Raw genomic sequence first — 17,906 nt, 5'->3', positions numbered from 1 at the left:
AAAGGAGCTGCTAATGATCAGTCTGGGAGGGTGAATAGTTGTTAATGGGGACTGTTAGTGACTAACAACAGGGGGTGTGTAGTGGTAGGCTATATGGTAACAAGGCCTGGTGTGCGATGTGGGGGCTGGGACATGGGGGAGTTTAGGCCCTAAAATAATTGAACTCAGTATTGAGTCGGAGGGCTGTAGGGTCCCCAAGCAGAAAATGAGGTGTTGTTCCTCCAGCTTCCGCTGGGCCTCACTGGAACACTGTAGCAATTTGGAGACAGAGATATTGGCCAGGGAACAAGGTGGTGCATTGAAGTGGCTTGCCTCCAAGTCATCGCCAAGCCTCTGAGGAGAATCTCACCCCTTACCCTATGCCTGCATTACCCACCCTAGACACTATGGGCAGACCACCTAACCTGCACATCTTTGGACTGTGACAGGAAACCGGAGAACACTAGGAAACCCAGGCAAATCACAGTTCTTTAGTAAACCATGACTTATTAAAGAAGTTAAATCTCTTGTCAAGAGGAAGAGGGAGGCTTATGTAAAGATGAGGCATGAAGGCTCAGTTAGGGCACTTGAGAATTACAAGTTAGCCAGGAAGGACCTAAAGAGAGAGCTAAGAAGAGCTAGGAGGGGACATGAGAAGTCTTTGGCAGGTAGGATCAAGAAAAACCATAAAGCTTTCTTTAGGTATGTCAGGAACAAAAGAATGACTACAGTAAGGTTAGGGCTAGTCAAGGACAGAAGTGAGAAGTTGTGCATGGAGTCCGAAGAGATAGGAGAGGTGCTAAATGAATATTTTTTGTCAGTATTCACACAGGAAAAAGACAGTGTTGCCGAGGAGAATACTGAGATACTGGCTATTAGACTAGATGGGATTGAGGTTCAGAAGGAGGAGGTGTTAGCAATTCTGGAAGGCGTGAAAATAGATGTCTCCTGGGCCGGATGGGATGTGTCCTAGGATTCTCTGGGAAGCTAGGGAGGAGATTGCAGAGCCTTTGGCTTTGATCTTTATGTTGTCATTATCTTCAGGAATACTGCCAGAAGACTGGAGAAGAGCAAATGTTGCCACCTTGATCAAGAAAGGGAGGAGTGACAATCCTGGTAATTACAGACCAGTGAGCCCTACTTTGGTTGTGGGTAAAGTGTTAGAAAGGATTATGAGAGATAGGATTTATGATCATCTAGAAAGGAATAATTTGATTAGGGATAGTCAACATGGTTTTATGAGGGGTAGGTCGTGCCTCACAAACCTTACTGAGTTCTTTGAGAAGGTGACCAAACAGGTGAATGAGGGTAAAGCGGTTGATATGTATATGGATTTCAGTAAAGCATTTGATAAGGCTCCCCACGGTAGGCAATTGCATAAAATATGGAGTCATGGGATTGAGGATGATTTAGCGGCTTGGATCAAAAATTGGCTAGTTGGAAGAAGACAGAGGGTGGTGGTTGATGGGACATGTTCATCCTGGAGTTTAGTTACTAGTGGTGTGCCGCAAGGATCTGTTTTGTGGCCATGGATGAGGGTGTAGAAGGATGGGTTAGTAAAATTGCAGATGACACTAAAGTCGGTGGAGTTGTGGATAGTGTGAAAGGATTTTGCAGGTTACAGAGGGGCATAGATAAGCTGCAGAGTGGAGCTGAGAGGTGGCAAATGGAGTTTAATGAGGAAACGTGTGAGGTGATTCACTTTGGAAGTAGTAACAAGAATAGAGAGTACTGGGCTAATGGTAAGATTCTCCGTAGTGTGGATGAGCAGAGAGATCTCAGTGTCCATGTACATAGATCCCTGAAAGTTACCACCCAGGTGGATAGGGTTGTTAAGAAAGCGTACGGTGTGTTTGGGTTTATAGGTAGAGGAATTGAGCTTCGGAGCCATGAGGTCATGTTGCAGCTGCACAAAGCTCTGGTATGGCCACACTTGGAGTATTGTGTACAGTTCTGGTCGCTGCATTATAGGAAGGATGTGGAGGCATTGGAAAGGGTGCAGAGGAGATTTACCAGGATGTTGCCAGGTATGGAGGGAAGGTCTTATGAGGAAAGGCTGAGGGACTTATGGCTGTTTTTGTTAGAGAGAAGAAGGTTAAGAGGTGCCCTAATAGAGACATACAAGATGATCAGAGGATTAGATAGGGTGGACAGTGAGAGCCTTTTTCCTCGGATGGAGATGGCTAGCATGAGGGGACATAGCTTTAAATTAAGGGGTGACAGATATAGGACAGATGTCAGAGGTAGGTCCTTTACTCGGAGTACTAAGGACGTGGAATGCCTTGCCTGCAACAGTAGTAGGCTCACCAAGCCAAAGGGGCATTTAAATGGTCATTGGATAAACGTATGGATAATAATGGACTAGTGAAGGTTAGATGGGCTTCGGTTTGGTTTCACAGGTCGGCAGAACATTGAGGGCTGATGGGCCTGTACTGTGCTGTTGTGTTCTATGCTCTAGACATGGGGAGAATGTGCAAATTGCACGCAGTCAGTAGCCCAAGGGTCCCAGGTGCTACGAGGCAGCAGTGCTAACCAATGAGCCACTGTGCCGGTCCATTTTCTAGGGTGATCCCAGGTATGGAGGGCTTGATTTGTGAGGAGAGGTTGAGTAGCCTGCACTAGTAATTGGTGGGTTTTTGAACAATGAGAGGCAACCTTATTGAAACATATTAGATTCCCAAGGTAAACATCAAGGAGGCATCGTGTTAAGTTGAAAGGCAGGAGGTTTAGTGGAGATTTGAGGAAGAATGTTTTCACCTTGAGAGTGGTGGGATTCTAGAATATGCTGCTTATGAGAGTAGTTGAGACAGGAGACCTCTCAATCTTTAAAAAGTACTTCGACGACCACTTGAAAAATCATAACATTCAAGACTGTGAACCAAGTGCTAGAAAGTGTGGCTAGAGTAAATTAAGAAGGTCCAAGTCTCTTAAATGTATCATAAGCAGTCTCTAAATGGTATTAGTCTGAGGGGACTTGATAGGCAGATAGCCCTTGTAGAAGAGTTTAGGACCAGAGGGCATAATCTCAGAATAAGTAGTCACTCATTTAAAATGGACATGAGGAGGAATTTCACCTCTCAGAGGGTACGGAATCTGTGGAAATCTTTATTGTAGGGGGCTATTGAGAATGGGTCATTAAGAATATTGAGGGCTGGGGGAGACAGAATTTTAATTGGAGAGAAAATGGCTTAGTAGTATTATTGATAGATTCTGAATCCAGAGACCCAGGTAGTGTTGTGGGAACCTGGGTTCAAATCCCTTCATGGCAGATGATGGAATTTGAACTCAGTGAACATCTGCAGAATAATAATGACTATGAAACCATCGTCAATTATCAGGAAAAGTCCTATTTCATTCACTAATGTCCTTTAGGGGCGGAAACTGCCATTCTTGTGTGGCCTGGCCTACGTATGACTGCAGACCCGCAGCAATATTGTTAATTCTCAAATGCCCTCTGGGCAATTAAAGGTGGGCAATAAATGGCTAGTTTGGTCAGTGATGGCCATAGCCTGTTAATTAATTTTTACAAAATCAATAAAGGAGTCCAGGTTATGAGGAAAGTGTAAGTGGAGCTAATTAGCGGACTAATTAAATGGTGGACTATATTAGATAGGCTGAATGGCCGAAATCTGCTCTAACATCTTGTGGTCTTGTTGCTAAATTTTCACGATCAACATCGTGGCGTTATTAACCAGAAATTGAACGGGACCAACTGCCCATATACAATAACTACAAGAGCATATCAGAGGCTAGATATTCTGAGATGAGTTTCTCACCAACTGATTCCTAAAAGCCTCTCAACTATATGCAAGGCACAAATCAGGGTGTGATAGAATGCTTTCCACTTTCCTGAATGAGTGCAGTTCTGACAACACTCAAGAAACCTGACACCATCGAAGACAAAGCTGCCTGCCTGATTGGTACCCAACCTTCAACAGTCCAAAGATGTACAATTTAGGTGGAATGGCTATGCTAAATTGTCCAGTACTGTCCAGGGATGGGCAGGTTTGGTGGATTAGCCAGGGTAAAAGTGGAATTACAGAAATAGGATAAGGGGACTAGATCTGGGTTGGATGCTGTTTGGAGAAGCAATGTGAACTTGATGGAACAAGTGGCCTGTTTCCACTCTGTTGGGAATCTCTGATTCATTTACTCCCTCCACTGCCAATGCACAGTTTGTACCATTGACATAATGCACTTAGCCAATCACTTTTGACAATATCCTTTCAAACTGGTAGCCCCTACCTCCTAGAAGGATGTAGATCCACTGGGGCACCATCACCCAGCTGTTCCCCTCCAAGCCATGCGTCTTCCTGACTTAGAAATACATTGCTGTTCCTTCATGGCCACTGGATCAAAATCTTGGCCCTCTCTTTCGAAAAGCACCAGTTATGTTTACTCACCTCAAGAGGGAAATTGGGAAGATAGAGAGGGAGTGTCAGATAGCCTAAGCAGATAAGGTTAAGGATAATCTAAAGAGATCCTACAAGTGCATTAGGAGCAAAAGAGCAACTAGAGAGAGAGTAGGGCCTCCGAAAGGTCAACACGGTTATATCTGTATTGAATCTCAGGAGACGGGAGAGATATGAAATTAATATTTTGCACCATATTTTACTGTGGAAAAAGAAACAGAGGCTAGAAAATTCAGGGAAATAAATATTGATGTTTTCAAAATGTTTCACTTACAGAAGAGGAAGTGCTGAACATCTTAGAAAATATAAAGGTGAATAAATCTCTGGGACGGGATCGAGTGTATTGCAGGACATTGTGGGAAGCTAGTGAAGAAATTGCCGGGCCCCTAATAGAAATTTTTGTATCGCCTATAACCATAAGTGAGGTGCCAGAGCACTGGACGGTGGCTAATGACAGGCAAAAACAGGTAGATGAGCATGATAACATTAATGGGCTGGAGTGTGTTTATTTCAACACAAGGAGGTAAGGCAGATGAGCTTAGTGTCTGCATCAGTATACGGGACTATGATGTTGTGACCAATACAGAGACTTGGTTGAGAGAGGGACAAGACTGGTCGCTCAATGTTCCACGATTTTGTTGTTTTAGACAAGGTGCAGAGGATGTAAAAGAGGTGGAGGAGCTGCATTACTAATCAGGGAATATGTTACATCTGCACCCAGGAAGGACTTACCTGAGGGCTCATCCGCTGTGGGAAAATGGGCAGAGCTCAAAAATAAGATTGGTGCAATCACTCGGAAAGGGTTATACTTTAGGCTCCCTAACAGCCACCGAGACATTAAGGAACAAGTATATAGGCAGAATATGGAAAGATGCAATAAGAAGAGTTGTCAAAGTGGGTATCTTTAACTTCCCCAGTATTGACTGGATCCCCTAGAGTAAGAGGCTTAGATGAGGCAGAATGTGTTAAGTGCATCCAAGAGGGTTTCTTAAAATGGCATGTGGATCATTGGAGGAGGGGCCATACTGGACTTTGTATTGGCCAGGTGACTGACCTTTCACTGGGAGAATGTTTTGGAAACAGTGTTGACAACCTCTTTTGTGATGGCTATAAATAAGGATAAGTAAGGACCTTGTGGCAAGGTACAAATTACATCAGTATTAAGCAGGAGCCAGGGAAAGTTCTTTGGGAGGAGCTGTTTTCGGGCAAATCCACGTTTGTTATATAGGAATTGTTTAAATACCTGCTGATGAGAATTCAGGACTGGCATGTTCCAGTAAGGAAGAAGGACCAGGGTGGCAAGGTAAGGGACCATTGGATAATGAGGGAGGTTCTGAATTTCGTCAAAAATTAAGAAGAGGCATAGTTATGGTTTAGGAAACTAAAATGGGACAGGGCCCATGAGAAAAATAAAGAAAACGAGAAAGAATGCAAGCATAGGCCGTAAAATGACCTTGGCCAGTAGGGTTAAAGAGAATCGCAATACATTCTATACATGCATGAAAAACAAGAAGACAACTAGGGAGAAGGTAGGACCACTCAAGGATAAAGGAGGGTATTTGTGCTTGGAGACAGAGGATATGGGTGAGATCCTAAATGAGTACTTTGCATCGGTATTTACTCAGGAGAAAGATATGGAGGATAATGTGATTTGTGTGGAGGATGCTCATATGCTACAGCATTTTGAGATCAAGAAAAAGGTGGTGTTGGGTTGCTTGAAGATCATTAAGGTGAATAGGTCACCAGGGCTGGATGGTATCTACCCCAGTTTATTGAGAGATTAAGAGAGGAGATTGCTGGGGCTTTGACTAAGATCGTTGCACCCTCATTAGCCAATGGAGAAGTCCCGAAGGACTGGCAAGTAGCTAATATCGTTCCTCTACTCAAGAAAGGAAATAGGGGTAATCCAGGAAACCATAGACTGGTGATTGGGAAGCTATGAGAAAAATTGTGAGGGATAGGATTTACGTGCATTTGGAAAAGCATGGCCTAATTAGGGACGGACAACATGGCTTTATGTGGGGCCATGTCTTACTAAATTTATTGAATTTTTCGAGGAGGTAATGAAGATAATCGATGTGAGTAGAAGCAATGGATGTTGCTTACATGGATTTTACTAAGGCTTTGACAAGGTCCCTCATGGTAAGCTCATCCAGAAGTTTAAGAAACATGGGATTCACGGTGACTTGGCTACATGGATTCAGAATTGGGTTTCCCATAGAAGGAAGAAGGTAGTGGTGGATCATTGTTTTTCAGGCTGGAGGTCTGTGACTTGTGATGTTCTGCAGAGATCTGAAATGGGGCCTCTGCTCCTTGCGATATATGTAAATGACGTGGATGAAAATGTAGATGGGTGGATTAGTTAGTTTGCAGATGATACTAAAATCGGTGGAATTATGGATAGTGTAGAAGGTTGTCAAAGGATACAGTGAGATATACATGAGTTGCAGATATGGGCGGAGAAATGGCAGATGGAATTTAACCCGTGTAAGTGTGAGGTACTTCACTTTGGACAATCAAATGTTAAGAAAGAGTAAACAGTTAATAGCAGGTCCCTGAACAACATTGATATACAGAGAGATCTTGGGGTTCAAGTCCATAGCTCCCTGAAAGTGACCACACAAGTAGATCGGGTGGTAAAGAAAGGATATGGCATGTTTGCCTTTGTTGGTCGTGGAATTGAGTAGAAGAGTCAGGATGTCATTATGCACCTTTATAAGACTTTGGTTGTGCCACACTTAGAGAATTGCATTCAGTTCTGGCCACCACATTACAGGAAGGATGTGAAGGCAGAAGAGGTTTACCAGGATGCTGCCTAAATTAGAAGGTGTGAACTATAAGGAGAGGCTAGAATAATTCAGGTTGTTTTCTTTGGAGTAGCTGAGGCTGAGAGGAGACTTGATGGAAGTCTACAAAATTATAAGATGCATAAGTAGCTCTGATGGTCAGAAGCTTTTTCTGAGGGTTGAAATGCCTAAAAGAAGGGGGCATGCATTTAAGGTGAGAGGGGAAAAGTTCAAAGGAGATGTGAGGGGCAATTTTTTTACGCAGAGAGTGGTAGGAGAATGGAATGCGTTACCAGGGGTGGTGGTGGACGCATATACGATAAGGGCGTTTAAGAGATTTTTAGATAAGCACGTGAACGTGCTAGGAATGGAGGGATATGGACCAAGGGCAGGCAGAGGGCTTAGTTTAATTTGGCATCATGTTCGACACAACGTTGTGGGCTGAAGGGCCCATTCCTGTGCTGTACAGTTCTGTGTTCTATGTTCTAATGCTTTACCTTTATTAAATAAAGGCTGTAAAGAGAAGCCTGGGAACTATAAACCTGTGAGTATAACATCATTACTAGGTACACCGTTGGAAGTGATTCTGAAAAATGGGATTTGCATGCATTTGGAGAGGCAAAGAATGATTAGGGATTGTCAGCATGATTTTCTGTGAGGGGAATCATGTCTCAATCTTGATTGAGTTTTCTGAGGACATAACCAAAAAGATTGATAAGGGCAGAATGGTAAATGTTGTTTAGCTGGACTTCAGAAAGCCTTTGATAACATTCTCCTTGGTAGACCAATTAGTAAAGATGGATCACATGGAATTCACGGCCAGCTTGCTAATTGGATACAAAATTAGCTTAATGGTAGGAGACAGCAGATGGTGGAGGGTTATTTGGAGGCCTATGACTAGCAGTGTTCTAGAGGGATTGGTAATGGGTCCACTTTTGTTTGTCATTTATACAAATGATTTGGATAAGAATAGAGGAGGCACGGTTAGTAAGTTTGTGGATGACACCGAAATTGGTGGTGTAGTGGACAGTGAGGAAGCTTATCTAAGATTACAAAGAGACCTTGATCTATTGCGTCTGTAGGCTCACGAGTTTAATCTGGATAAGTATGAGGTATTGCACTTTGATAAAACAGCCAAGGGTAGGACTTATATGGTTAATGGTAGGGCCCTGCATAGTGTTGTATAACTAGAGAGACCAAGAGATTCACGGACAAAATTCTTTGACAGTTGCATCACAGGTAGACAGGGTGTTTAAGAACGTGTTTCGCACACTTGCCTTCATTACTCAGACCTTTGAATATTAAGAGTTGGGCTGCATGTTGAAGTTGTATAGGACATTAGTGAGGCCACTTCTGGAGTACTCTGTGCAGTTCTGGTTGCCTTGTTGCAGGAAGGACATCATTTAACTGGAGAGGGTTCAGAAAAGATTTACCAGGATATTCCTGGGAATAGAGGGTCTAAATTATAAAAATAGGCTGGACAGGCATGGGACTTTTTTCACTGGAGGTTGAAGGGTGACATAGAGGTTTATAAAATCATGAGGGTCATAGATAAGGTGAATAGCAAGGGTCTTTTCCCTAGGCTGGGGGAGTTCAAAACAAGAGAGCATATTTTGAAGGTGAGAGGAGAAAAGTTTGAAAAGGACATGAGCAGCAACTTTTTCACGCAGAGTGTGGTTGGTGTGTGGAATGAACTGCCAGAGAACCTGGTGGATGCAGGAACAGTTATAATGCTTAAAAGACATGTGGATAAATACATGAATAGGAAATGTTTGGAGGGATATGGGCCAAATATAGGCAGGTGTGACTGGTTTAGTTTGAGAACATGGTTGGCATGGACCAGTTGGACCAAAGGATCTGCTTCCATGCTATATGAATCTGTGACTGAAAATGAACAATGGAAGCCCTCACTCTAAGCAACGGTTGATGTTCTTCCACCATTGATCTTCTTGCCATCGATGTATGAAACCACAAATCAGGTTTACTGAACATCAAGTGCTTAATCCTAATCCTCCTGGCACTAGAAACAAGGTGTGTTTTCCCTGAGGCAGATATCTTTCCTGTGGTGTTTGTTGACGAGCTAGTGTAGGCTGGTGGGCTCCGTCATGGAGCCATGTCCACATTTGACACAAAGGTTGACAACTAGCCCTGAATCCTAAACGATTGTTCCTGTGTTCACAAAGCAGAATACGACAATAAGGAATGTCGGAAGTCTATTCCCGATACCACAGGAGGAGGTAATGAAAGTGTCGGACTTTGAGCATCGTTTGTCAGTTACCAGTGTATGTGATTCACTTCTCGAAGTGATTGAAAGCCAGGGAGCAGCAGGATGGGCAAAGCAAAATCTGAAAGTCGTTATACAGAGAGTGTACTGTCTTCCTATTAAAGAAGTTCTTCACAATCAATTGACCAGAAACAACCAACAAGATCATCCTCTACCTTCAAATGTAGGTCAACAAAATTCAAGGTAAGCTGTGGATTGAAATATTGCAACCAAGCTTTTTCTCTTTTTATTAATAAACTGAGACAAAGAGCTACAGTTAATAAAGCTGAGTAGAGCAGGGGTTGAAAAGAGTTCAGAAAAAAGAAAATAGTAGAATTAATGGATAGGTGATATCTAGTTGAGTTTCTGAAGATTGAGCAATACAGGCAGAAATGACAACTAAGGGAAGCAGGTTAACACAGTCCTTAGGGAGAACAAATTAACAGTCAACGAGCATCTTGATTTCCATGTTTTGAGGATGCAAGAAAAATGCAGGCATCAGACTCCTGGGCTCAGTAACATGTGCTGCCCCATAATAATTAAATAAACAGAGGGCAAATTTGGTAGGAAAAACTAACAGAATTGGAATTTCTTATGAGTGTCTTACCAATCATAGAAATTCACAAATAGAATGGAGTTATTCAGGCCATTATGTCTTTGCTAGCAGTTTGAAATAGTTATCTCGTAGGTCCCATTTGCCTGCCCTTTTAACACATCCTTCATATATTTACAAATGCTTCTCTTCCAAAATCTATTATGGCTTCTCAAGCCGTGATCTAACAAGATTCTTAAGTAAAATAGACTCTCCTAACAAATTCCTTTCCACTTTTGATGTTTTTAAACTATGCAATCAAATTATTGGTTCAATAGAATTCCATTATATCTTATCAAACCTGCAATGTTTTGAGTTCAAGCTTCACTCAGTACTGACACTGCATTTTTCCCTGCAAAATGTTACTGTCCACTAAATCCATGTTGCAGTTTTATATGGAAATCTGATTAGTTTAATCCTGCACTTCTTGAACTTTGACTACATTACAAAAATCCATGCATTACCCATCTCTAATTGTACAGAGGGCAGTTAAGAACAGCCACTTGCTTCATCTGAGGGTTAGTTGTCATTTTTCTCATAAGAACGAAACCTATTTTCCCAAATGTTGCATTGATAATAGGGTACACATGGCACCAGATCGTACTTTCAAGCCAGTTCAACGGAACATCATGACCTCAGTGGTCTTGGTCATTTTTGTGACCTTCCTTGTGCTTTCATGGACATAAAAACGTAATTTATTTATGTTTGTGGAAAACTGTTTATAGCAGTAAGCCTCCTGCTACACAGGAGCTACTGAAAACTTAAGAAAAAAAAGTACAAAAATTCAGTTTTTAAGTGACTCCAATTTCCAACAGCAGGGGCATTCTGTACTGTGGTCCTTTATGGTTTTCCCCATGTGTTGGGCTGCAGTACTCCATGAACGTGGTTCTGAAGAGAGATGTGGATTTGATGCAGGCACATGGATCAGCATTCTGGGCATTCAGAGCAGGAGAAGGGTGTGAAGGATGAGCATCCTTTGTTGCAAACCTATCCGCCTGAGGTGGCAGTGCAGAGCTGCTCGGAGACCAATTTGCCTTGAGTCAAACGTGCCTATTTTTGAGAATGGCTGAATCTTCTCACTATAGCTGTGTTTTCTACTAAGAGATCAGAACACAGACACATTCATGGGATATGGGCATCTCTGGCTTATTGCCCATCCCTAATTACCCAGAGGGCAGTTAAGATTCAACCAAATTGCTGTGTGTCTGAAATCACCTGTAGTCCTTACCACAATCAGGTAAGCATGGCAGTTTTCTTCCCTTTCCTGATGGTCAACATCATTAGACCCTTAATTCAGATTTTTTAAAAAATTGAACTCAAATTCCCGCCATCTGCTGTGGCAGGAATCAAACACAGGTCCCCAGCAGATTATCTGAGCCTCTGGATTAATAGTCCAGCAATAATAGTAATATGTGATCATCTTCCTATAAGACTCAAGTAGGAATTGATGAACTCATCAAGAAATGAATTAAAGGAAAAGTGAGGCCTAATGAAGTGGGGCTTTATGATAGTTTGGCGTAATGAGAATTAAAATGAGCACAAGCATGATGGATTAAATGGCCTCCCACCTGTACTAAAATTTATATGATTCTGCCTTGCAGAAAGTTTAATAAATATTGCAAAGTCTCGCCATTATTAAATCACCTGTGATATACAAAACGAGTCAACTTTTATTTTATGGCAGATTTGAAACACATGTAGCATTTTATTTCATTTGTACAGTTTTGTCCATTCAAATATCATTGCTATGTGTTAGTGTTTTGGGGTAGTGCTGTCTTCTGTTGCCATATGAACCTAAGCGTTATTTGTTTTATTCAGTAGGCTGCCTTATCTAACATAATCTTCAACTGCATTCCCATTGCCCAGTTCAGCAAAGCCTTTCTCGTAGCATTTTTCAAGTGCCTCCCAGTTTGTATCCTTGCCTTGTCAATGATGTATTTATTCATTTCCTGCTTCAGTCATGCCCATTTCCATCAGACTGTCACTCACCTTCAGAGTGAGAACTTACTGTGTTGAAGTTAGTGGTGGTTGCAGTTTCATCGTAAAGGAAGGCTAAAATATTTCTTTTAAAGAATAAACAATGAAAGGTACTTTCTTTCTAAGCATTTCAGGGAATTTTCAACAATGTTTCTATTAAGAAAATCAAATTTGATTTTTTTTCAGGAAAGAGTGAGTTTTGCATAAACATAACCACATGTAACATAGTGCATGTCCCCATAAAAGTCTTCCATAGGAAACATAGATTTTTGTAATTGTCTGCTTTTCAGGTACTCAGTAATTTTATGCAAATTCATACATTATTGAGTTCTAATATTGGATTTTTAAAATTGAAGTAGATTGTATCACCTCCTAATACACTCTTGCGCTTATCTTTTAGTTAGGGAAAGTACCCAAGTCTCTGTGGCAACGAAACCGGAAGTTTGAAGTTAAATATGTTCTTCTGTCTTGCTTTATTAATGATTGCGTATTTTGACATTGTTATGCAGAAAATAAGGAATTTGCAACTAGGATCCTAGTGAGGTTCGTATACTCGAGTCTTAGCGGATGACCTAAATAATTTGTACTCTGTGGTAACAATAATTTCTCTCAAAAGAAAATAACGTCACCAAGAGCAGCGATTAGTTTCACTTTCGTCTGCAAATGCGTAAAAGTGTTGACCTTTATGTCAAAGTGATTAATTGACCCTTGTACAATGACCTATTTTTCTTTGTTTAAACCCTGTCACCTAACTATCATTCAGAATAATATACTGAGGTATGTAAAACATTTTTTGATCTGCCATGGCTTTAACGTACTTTTGGGATTTTAATTAGCATCTTTTGAGATTTTCATTTTGTATTACAATCAGAAAAGATGTTTTTTATTTTTCATAAAACACGAAGAGCTTCCTTGACACCTTAGTTGATTCAAGTACTGCCAAACGGAAGCATACAAATAAGGAATATCCCAGGTTTAATTCTCCTTGTCAAGTTGGCTGATTTCAGCAAAAATGAATTCATTGTCTTTGGTGGCCTGGACCTTGAAGGAAAACAACTCGTCACGGGACAGTTAATGTGCTGGAAGTTGCACATTTGAGTATATGTAGTGACACCAAGATTGGGGTTGATTGATTGACTCCTGTAGTTAAATGATCTTCAGTTAGCTCTCACAGAGTGAACGGCAATATGCATTGAAATTGTACCCGTTGGTGCAGTGGTCATGTCGCTATTCGAAGCCAGGAGACCAGAGTTCAAGTGCCACCTGCTGCAAAGGTGTGTAAAACCATATCTGAACAGCTTGATTAGAAGGTATTGAGAAATCATCGAGGGGGTCTTGTGGCATAGCAATAACATCCCTACCAATGGGCCAGAAGACCTTGAGTTCAAGTCCCTGGGAATGTGACAAAGCAGGCCCGAACAGATTGATTAAAATAAGTAGAAATCATCTCCTTTAGTGGGAGTAAAAATGCTAGAGGAAAACTGTAGGACATAAACTTGCTGGCATGAAAAAAATACATGCTACCAGCTGCATGAACTGAAATGTAAGTTTAATCACTGACTACCATTAAAAAGTGGATCAGATGTGAAATTAGAAAACAGCATGCAAAAAGCTAATTGTTATGTGTCCCATCATAAAATTAGAGCCCTATATCTCGTTGGTTTGCTTTTTAAAACCTTGTAACTTTGTGAATTGTATGGTATATGCAAATTCTAACTTAGCTGCCTATCCACTGGCACCTACAAATGGATATCCTATTTCACAAAGAATCACCTTGTTTATTTCAAACTATTCCAAGCAAAAAGAAGTGCACAGTAGTATGTTATCCAAAACAGAATCATCTTAGGAATTCAAAAGACATTCTCCAGCTATCCTGTATTCACTTTAACATTTTATAATAACTGATTCTTCTCCATTGCAACTTTTCGATTCATCTTGTATAGTTTGTATAATGCTATCGCGTAGTGTATATTTTCCTTTTGATTTTGTTAGCAGAAAAGTTAATTGAGCAATGAAAAGAACTTTGTTGACTTATCTTTTGGAAGATATAGTGCATCAGATTTGTTTTTCCTGTGGGCAGCTTTGGTGTTTCCGGCTTTGTTCTGAGGAAATCATGTGGTCTGGCAGGGATATAATGTGTGCTGTTTATTTGCTCACACATGATGTTACCTGACGCATGTCTCTGCAGATGCTGTTCATAAACATATTCCACAAATTTGCAACAGACTTGTTTAAAGCCTGATAGTATATTTGCAGGATAGATTTGTGAAGCTGTTGATGTGACATAAGCACCATGACTGTGCTTAACCTTGAAGTGAAAGCCGGGGGAGGCAGTGTGGTATTTGTCTCTTGTGCAGCTTTTTATAGAATTGATCCAGCTGTAGCTGGTTATATTCAGCCAGTTCAGTTAAAGCAGGCTTGTACTTGAATAATTAGTTTTGCTGCAAATAACTTTGTGTGTGAATAGCAAAATGTGAAAAGGGCTTAAACTTCTGCTAATCTTTACATTAAAATAGACATCTAACTTCAGATACTGTAGACTTGCCTGTACAAGAGTTCTTTTCACATTTGAGCAATACTGTTCGTGATTTTTCCATTTGTGTGGTACCAGTATGTTATAATATTCCCTTGCAGAGTCACCAACAGTAAACTATTCCTCCCTTGTCCATTTTGACCATTTTCTAGCCTTCAACATGGTTGCTCACAGTATACCCCTCCCTCACCTGATTCTACTTTGATCTATCCATAGACAGTAAGATTTCGGAATCACCTACAGTAGCTTCTTATCCTGTTCATGCACTCTTTGCTGAGGTGTCCCCAAGTTTCTATTTGACAGTCCCCTATTTCTCATTTGTACACTACCTCTCAGCTATTCCTAAACATATCAATTTCTGCTTACGGTGACAATACTCACCACTACCTCAGAACTCCCCTTTGACTACTCCACTATCTTTAAGTTGTGTGAGCTTTAATTTTACAGGCAAAATGCTCTTGTTAACTTTTAAAGAAAATCTTTACTTAGAAGTTCACTTACCAACAACATCCATTCATAAACATTATACGTATGGTATGAAAGAAAAGGTGAATGTTGTTAAAATTAATGAGAACAGAGTTTTTAATTGTTACAACATCAACTTAAATTGCTGTATAATTTTAATTGAATATTGCACTTTGAATTGACACAAATCCGAAACTGTTCCAGACTGACTAATTCAGCTGCAATTATTGAAATAATTTTACTTACTCTTGGTAGACAACTGAAACAGATCATATTCCTTTGGAAGAAGGAGATTAGCTGGTTGCTCCTGCATTGTAGAAATACACCATCTACTGTGGTGGATTTAGAATCACTATTAATGATGGATGGAGATTTACTTGTCCCAGAAACAATCACTGACAATAGATGCACGTGCCCAATCATTCACTCCACTATATATTCCAGTAATAAGCATACAGTTAGAGCCTCTTCAATTGCATAATGAATAAGTACAGCATTTTGTGGGATACTGTGCCTCCCATATGAAGATGTTTGTAAGTTCGATCTCTAGTTTACATATAATAACTGATCTCATCTGGCTACTTCAGGTATGGTTTGGCTAGCTTAGGTAAAGAAAAAATCAAGCAGAGTTTCTCTGCCAACTGCTCTCAAATAGTCATTTGGATCTATGATTTTCGCAATGTTTGATTGTGTCTATTAATGCTATTTTTATAGGGGTCAGAAATAAGTGGGCATTTAAAGAGCTACTATTAGAGAGACAGTTGTGTAACAATATCCCAACATATGAATTAGTATGTACATAGGAGAGATGGGAAGAAAAATCGAAATAATTTAAAAGATATTCTGATGAGAAGAATGAAAATGTTAGTATAAATGTAGTGGGAGAATTGCGGTTGGTTGGCTCGCCGAGCTGGTTCGTTGTTCCGCAGACGTTTAATTACCCTGCTGGTAACATTAACAGTGCAGCCTCCGATGAAGCGCTGTTGTGTTTTCCTGTCTGTTATTTGAACTCTGGTGTCTGTGGAGCTGGATTACCTCATTTCCGGTTTTCCTTTGCAGTGGAGTGTATCTGGGGTCAAGCTCTGTGTTTATTGATGGCTTTTTAGTGGAGTACCAGGCTTCTAGGAATTCCCGTGCTTGTCTCTGCTTCGCTTGTCCCAGGATGCTAGTGTGTCCTAATCGAATTAGTGGGTCTCCTTATTCATGTAGAAAGAGATGAGTGAGAATTGGTCATATGTTTTTGTTGCCATTTGATGTTCGTGTACCTTTGTAATTAATTTCCTTCCTATTTGTCCAATGCAGTGTTTATCACAGTCTTTGCAGGGAATCTTGTACATGACATTGGTCCTGTCCATAGTGCGTAGTGTGCCTTTGGTTCGGGTGAGCAGTTGTCGAAGGGTTGCTATGGGTTTGTGTGCTACTCTGATGCCCAGTGGTCATTGGAGTCTTGTGGTCAGTTCAGATATGTTCCTGATGTAAGGTAGCGTGATAAGTGTGTCGGGGCATGAAGTATCCTTCTGGTGTCATTCATGTGATAGCCATCTTCTGACCCAGTTTTTTGGGTATCCGTTATCTTTGAATATCTGGAATTTAAAGACAATGGATACCCAAAAAATTGCGTCAGAAGATGCCTATCACATAAATGACACCAGGAAGATACTGCACGCCCTGACACACTCATCATGCTACCTTACATCAGGAACACACCTGAACTGACCACAAGACTCCAGTGACCACTGGGCATCAGAGTAGCACACAAACCTATAGCAACCCTTCGACAACTGCTCACCCGAACCAAAGGCACACTACGCACTATGGACAGGACCAATGTCATGTACAAGATTCCCTGCAAAGACTGTGATAAACACTGCATTGGACAAATAGGAAGGAAATTAATTACAAAGGTACACGAACATCAACTGGCAACAAAAACATATGACCAATTCTCACTCATCTCTTTCTACATGAATAAGGAGACCCACTAATTCGATTAGGACACACTAGCATCCTGGGACAAGCGAAGCAGAGACAAGCACGGGAATTCCTAGAAGCCTGGTACTCCACTAAGAAAGCCACCAATAAACACATAGAGCTTGACCCCATATACACTCCACTGCAAAGGAAAACCGGAAATGAGGTAATCCAGCTCCACAGACACCAGAGTTCAAATAACAGACAGGAAAACACAACAGCGCTTCATTGGAGGCTACACTGATGATGTTACCCAGCAGGGCAATGAAACACCTGCGGAACAACGAACCAGATTGGTGAGCCAACCAACGACAACATCCACAACCCGAGCTACAAACCTTCTCTAAAACTTTAGTGGGAGAATTGTGTTCAATACAGGTCTAAGGAGACCATTTTGAAGTTAATGCAGCTCATTTTTGGTATATTACATGGAGGGACTTTGAAATGCTTAAATATTTGCTAAACAGAACTTTTTCCATATATTTGTCAAACAGAGTTTGTAATAGAGTTGTTTGAGTTACATTTCAATTGCGTGCCCTGTTTGCTATCTTTTACTTTTTTTTGCTAAGACCACATGTTCATAATAGGAGTTTAGCAAAAGTTGAGTTAGAAAAGCTGATTTCAAGGTTTGTAAAAGATTGCTACACACATTTTAAATGACTACAAAGTAACAAAATTGCTTTCTTCTTTCATGGAACAAGAACTTACTTTGAAATATTAGCACTGAACCCATGTTGTACTGGATGATAAAAATGGACTTTGTGATTTTCATATATGGTGTGTATTACCTTTGCATCGTAAAATTGCTGGAAAATAGCTGTTCCAAATTTGTTAAGTGTAGGCATGTATAAGATCTGACATAACCAAAGTAAATGTTTTATGCATTCTAACCTTTTTTCTTGACCAATTGCTTATTTTTCTTTTTTTA

At 40.7% G+C, this 17,906-nt stretch overlaps 1 protein-coding gene across 6 annotated transcripts in view; it reads left to right on the top strand.

Annotated features, from left to right (window-relative positions):
• The window catches only part of spidr (scaffold protein involved in DNA repair), a 252,990-nt gene that overhangs the window by 159,725 nt on the left and 75,359 nt on the right, over positions 1 to 17,906 (top strand). For 4 of the 6 annotated variants that reach the window (XM_048529193.2, XM_048529190.2, XM_048529195.1 and 1 more), the window contains exon 10: positions 9,361 to 9,644. The exons of 1 other annotated variant lie outside the window; for it this stretch is intronic. In XM_048529193.2, coding sequence (XP_048385150.1) covers positions 9,361 to 9,644 — 284 coding nt within the window. The remainder of the gene's footprint in view (positions 1 to 9,360; positions 9,645 to 17,906) is intronic. One more of the 6 variants, XM_048529192.2, reaches the window with a different exon arrangement.

Source organism: Stegostoma tigrinum, chromosome 5 (genome assembly GCF_030684315.1).
Source record: "Stegostoma tigrinum isolate sSteTig4 chromosome 5, sSteTig4.hap1, whole genome shotgun sequence".
NCBI classification, from domain to species: domain Eukaryota; kingdom Metazoa; phylum Chordata; class Chondrichthyes; order Orectolobiformes; family Stegostomatidae; genus Stegostoma; species Stegostoma tigrinum.
The sequence above is the reverse complement of the archived record's forward strand: the minus strand, read 5'-3'. Positions and strand labels throughout refer to the sequence as shown.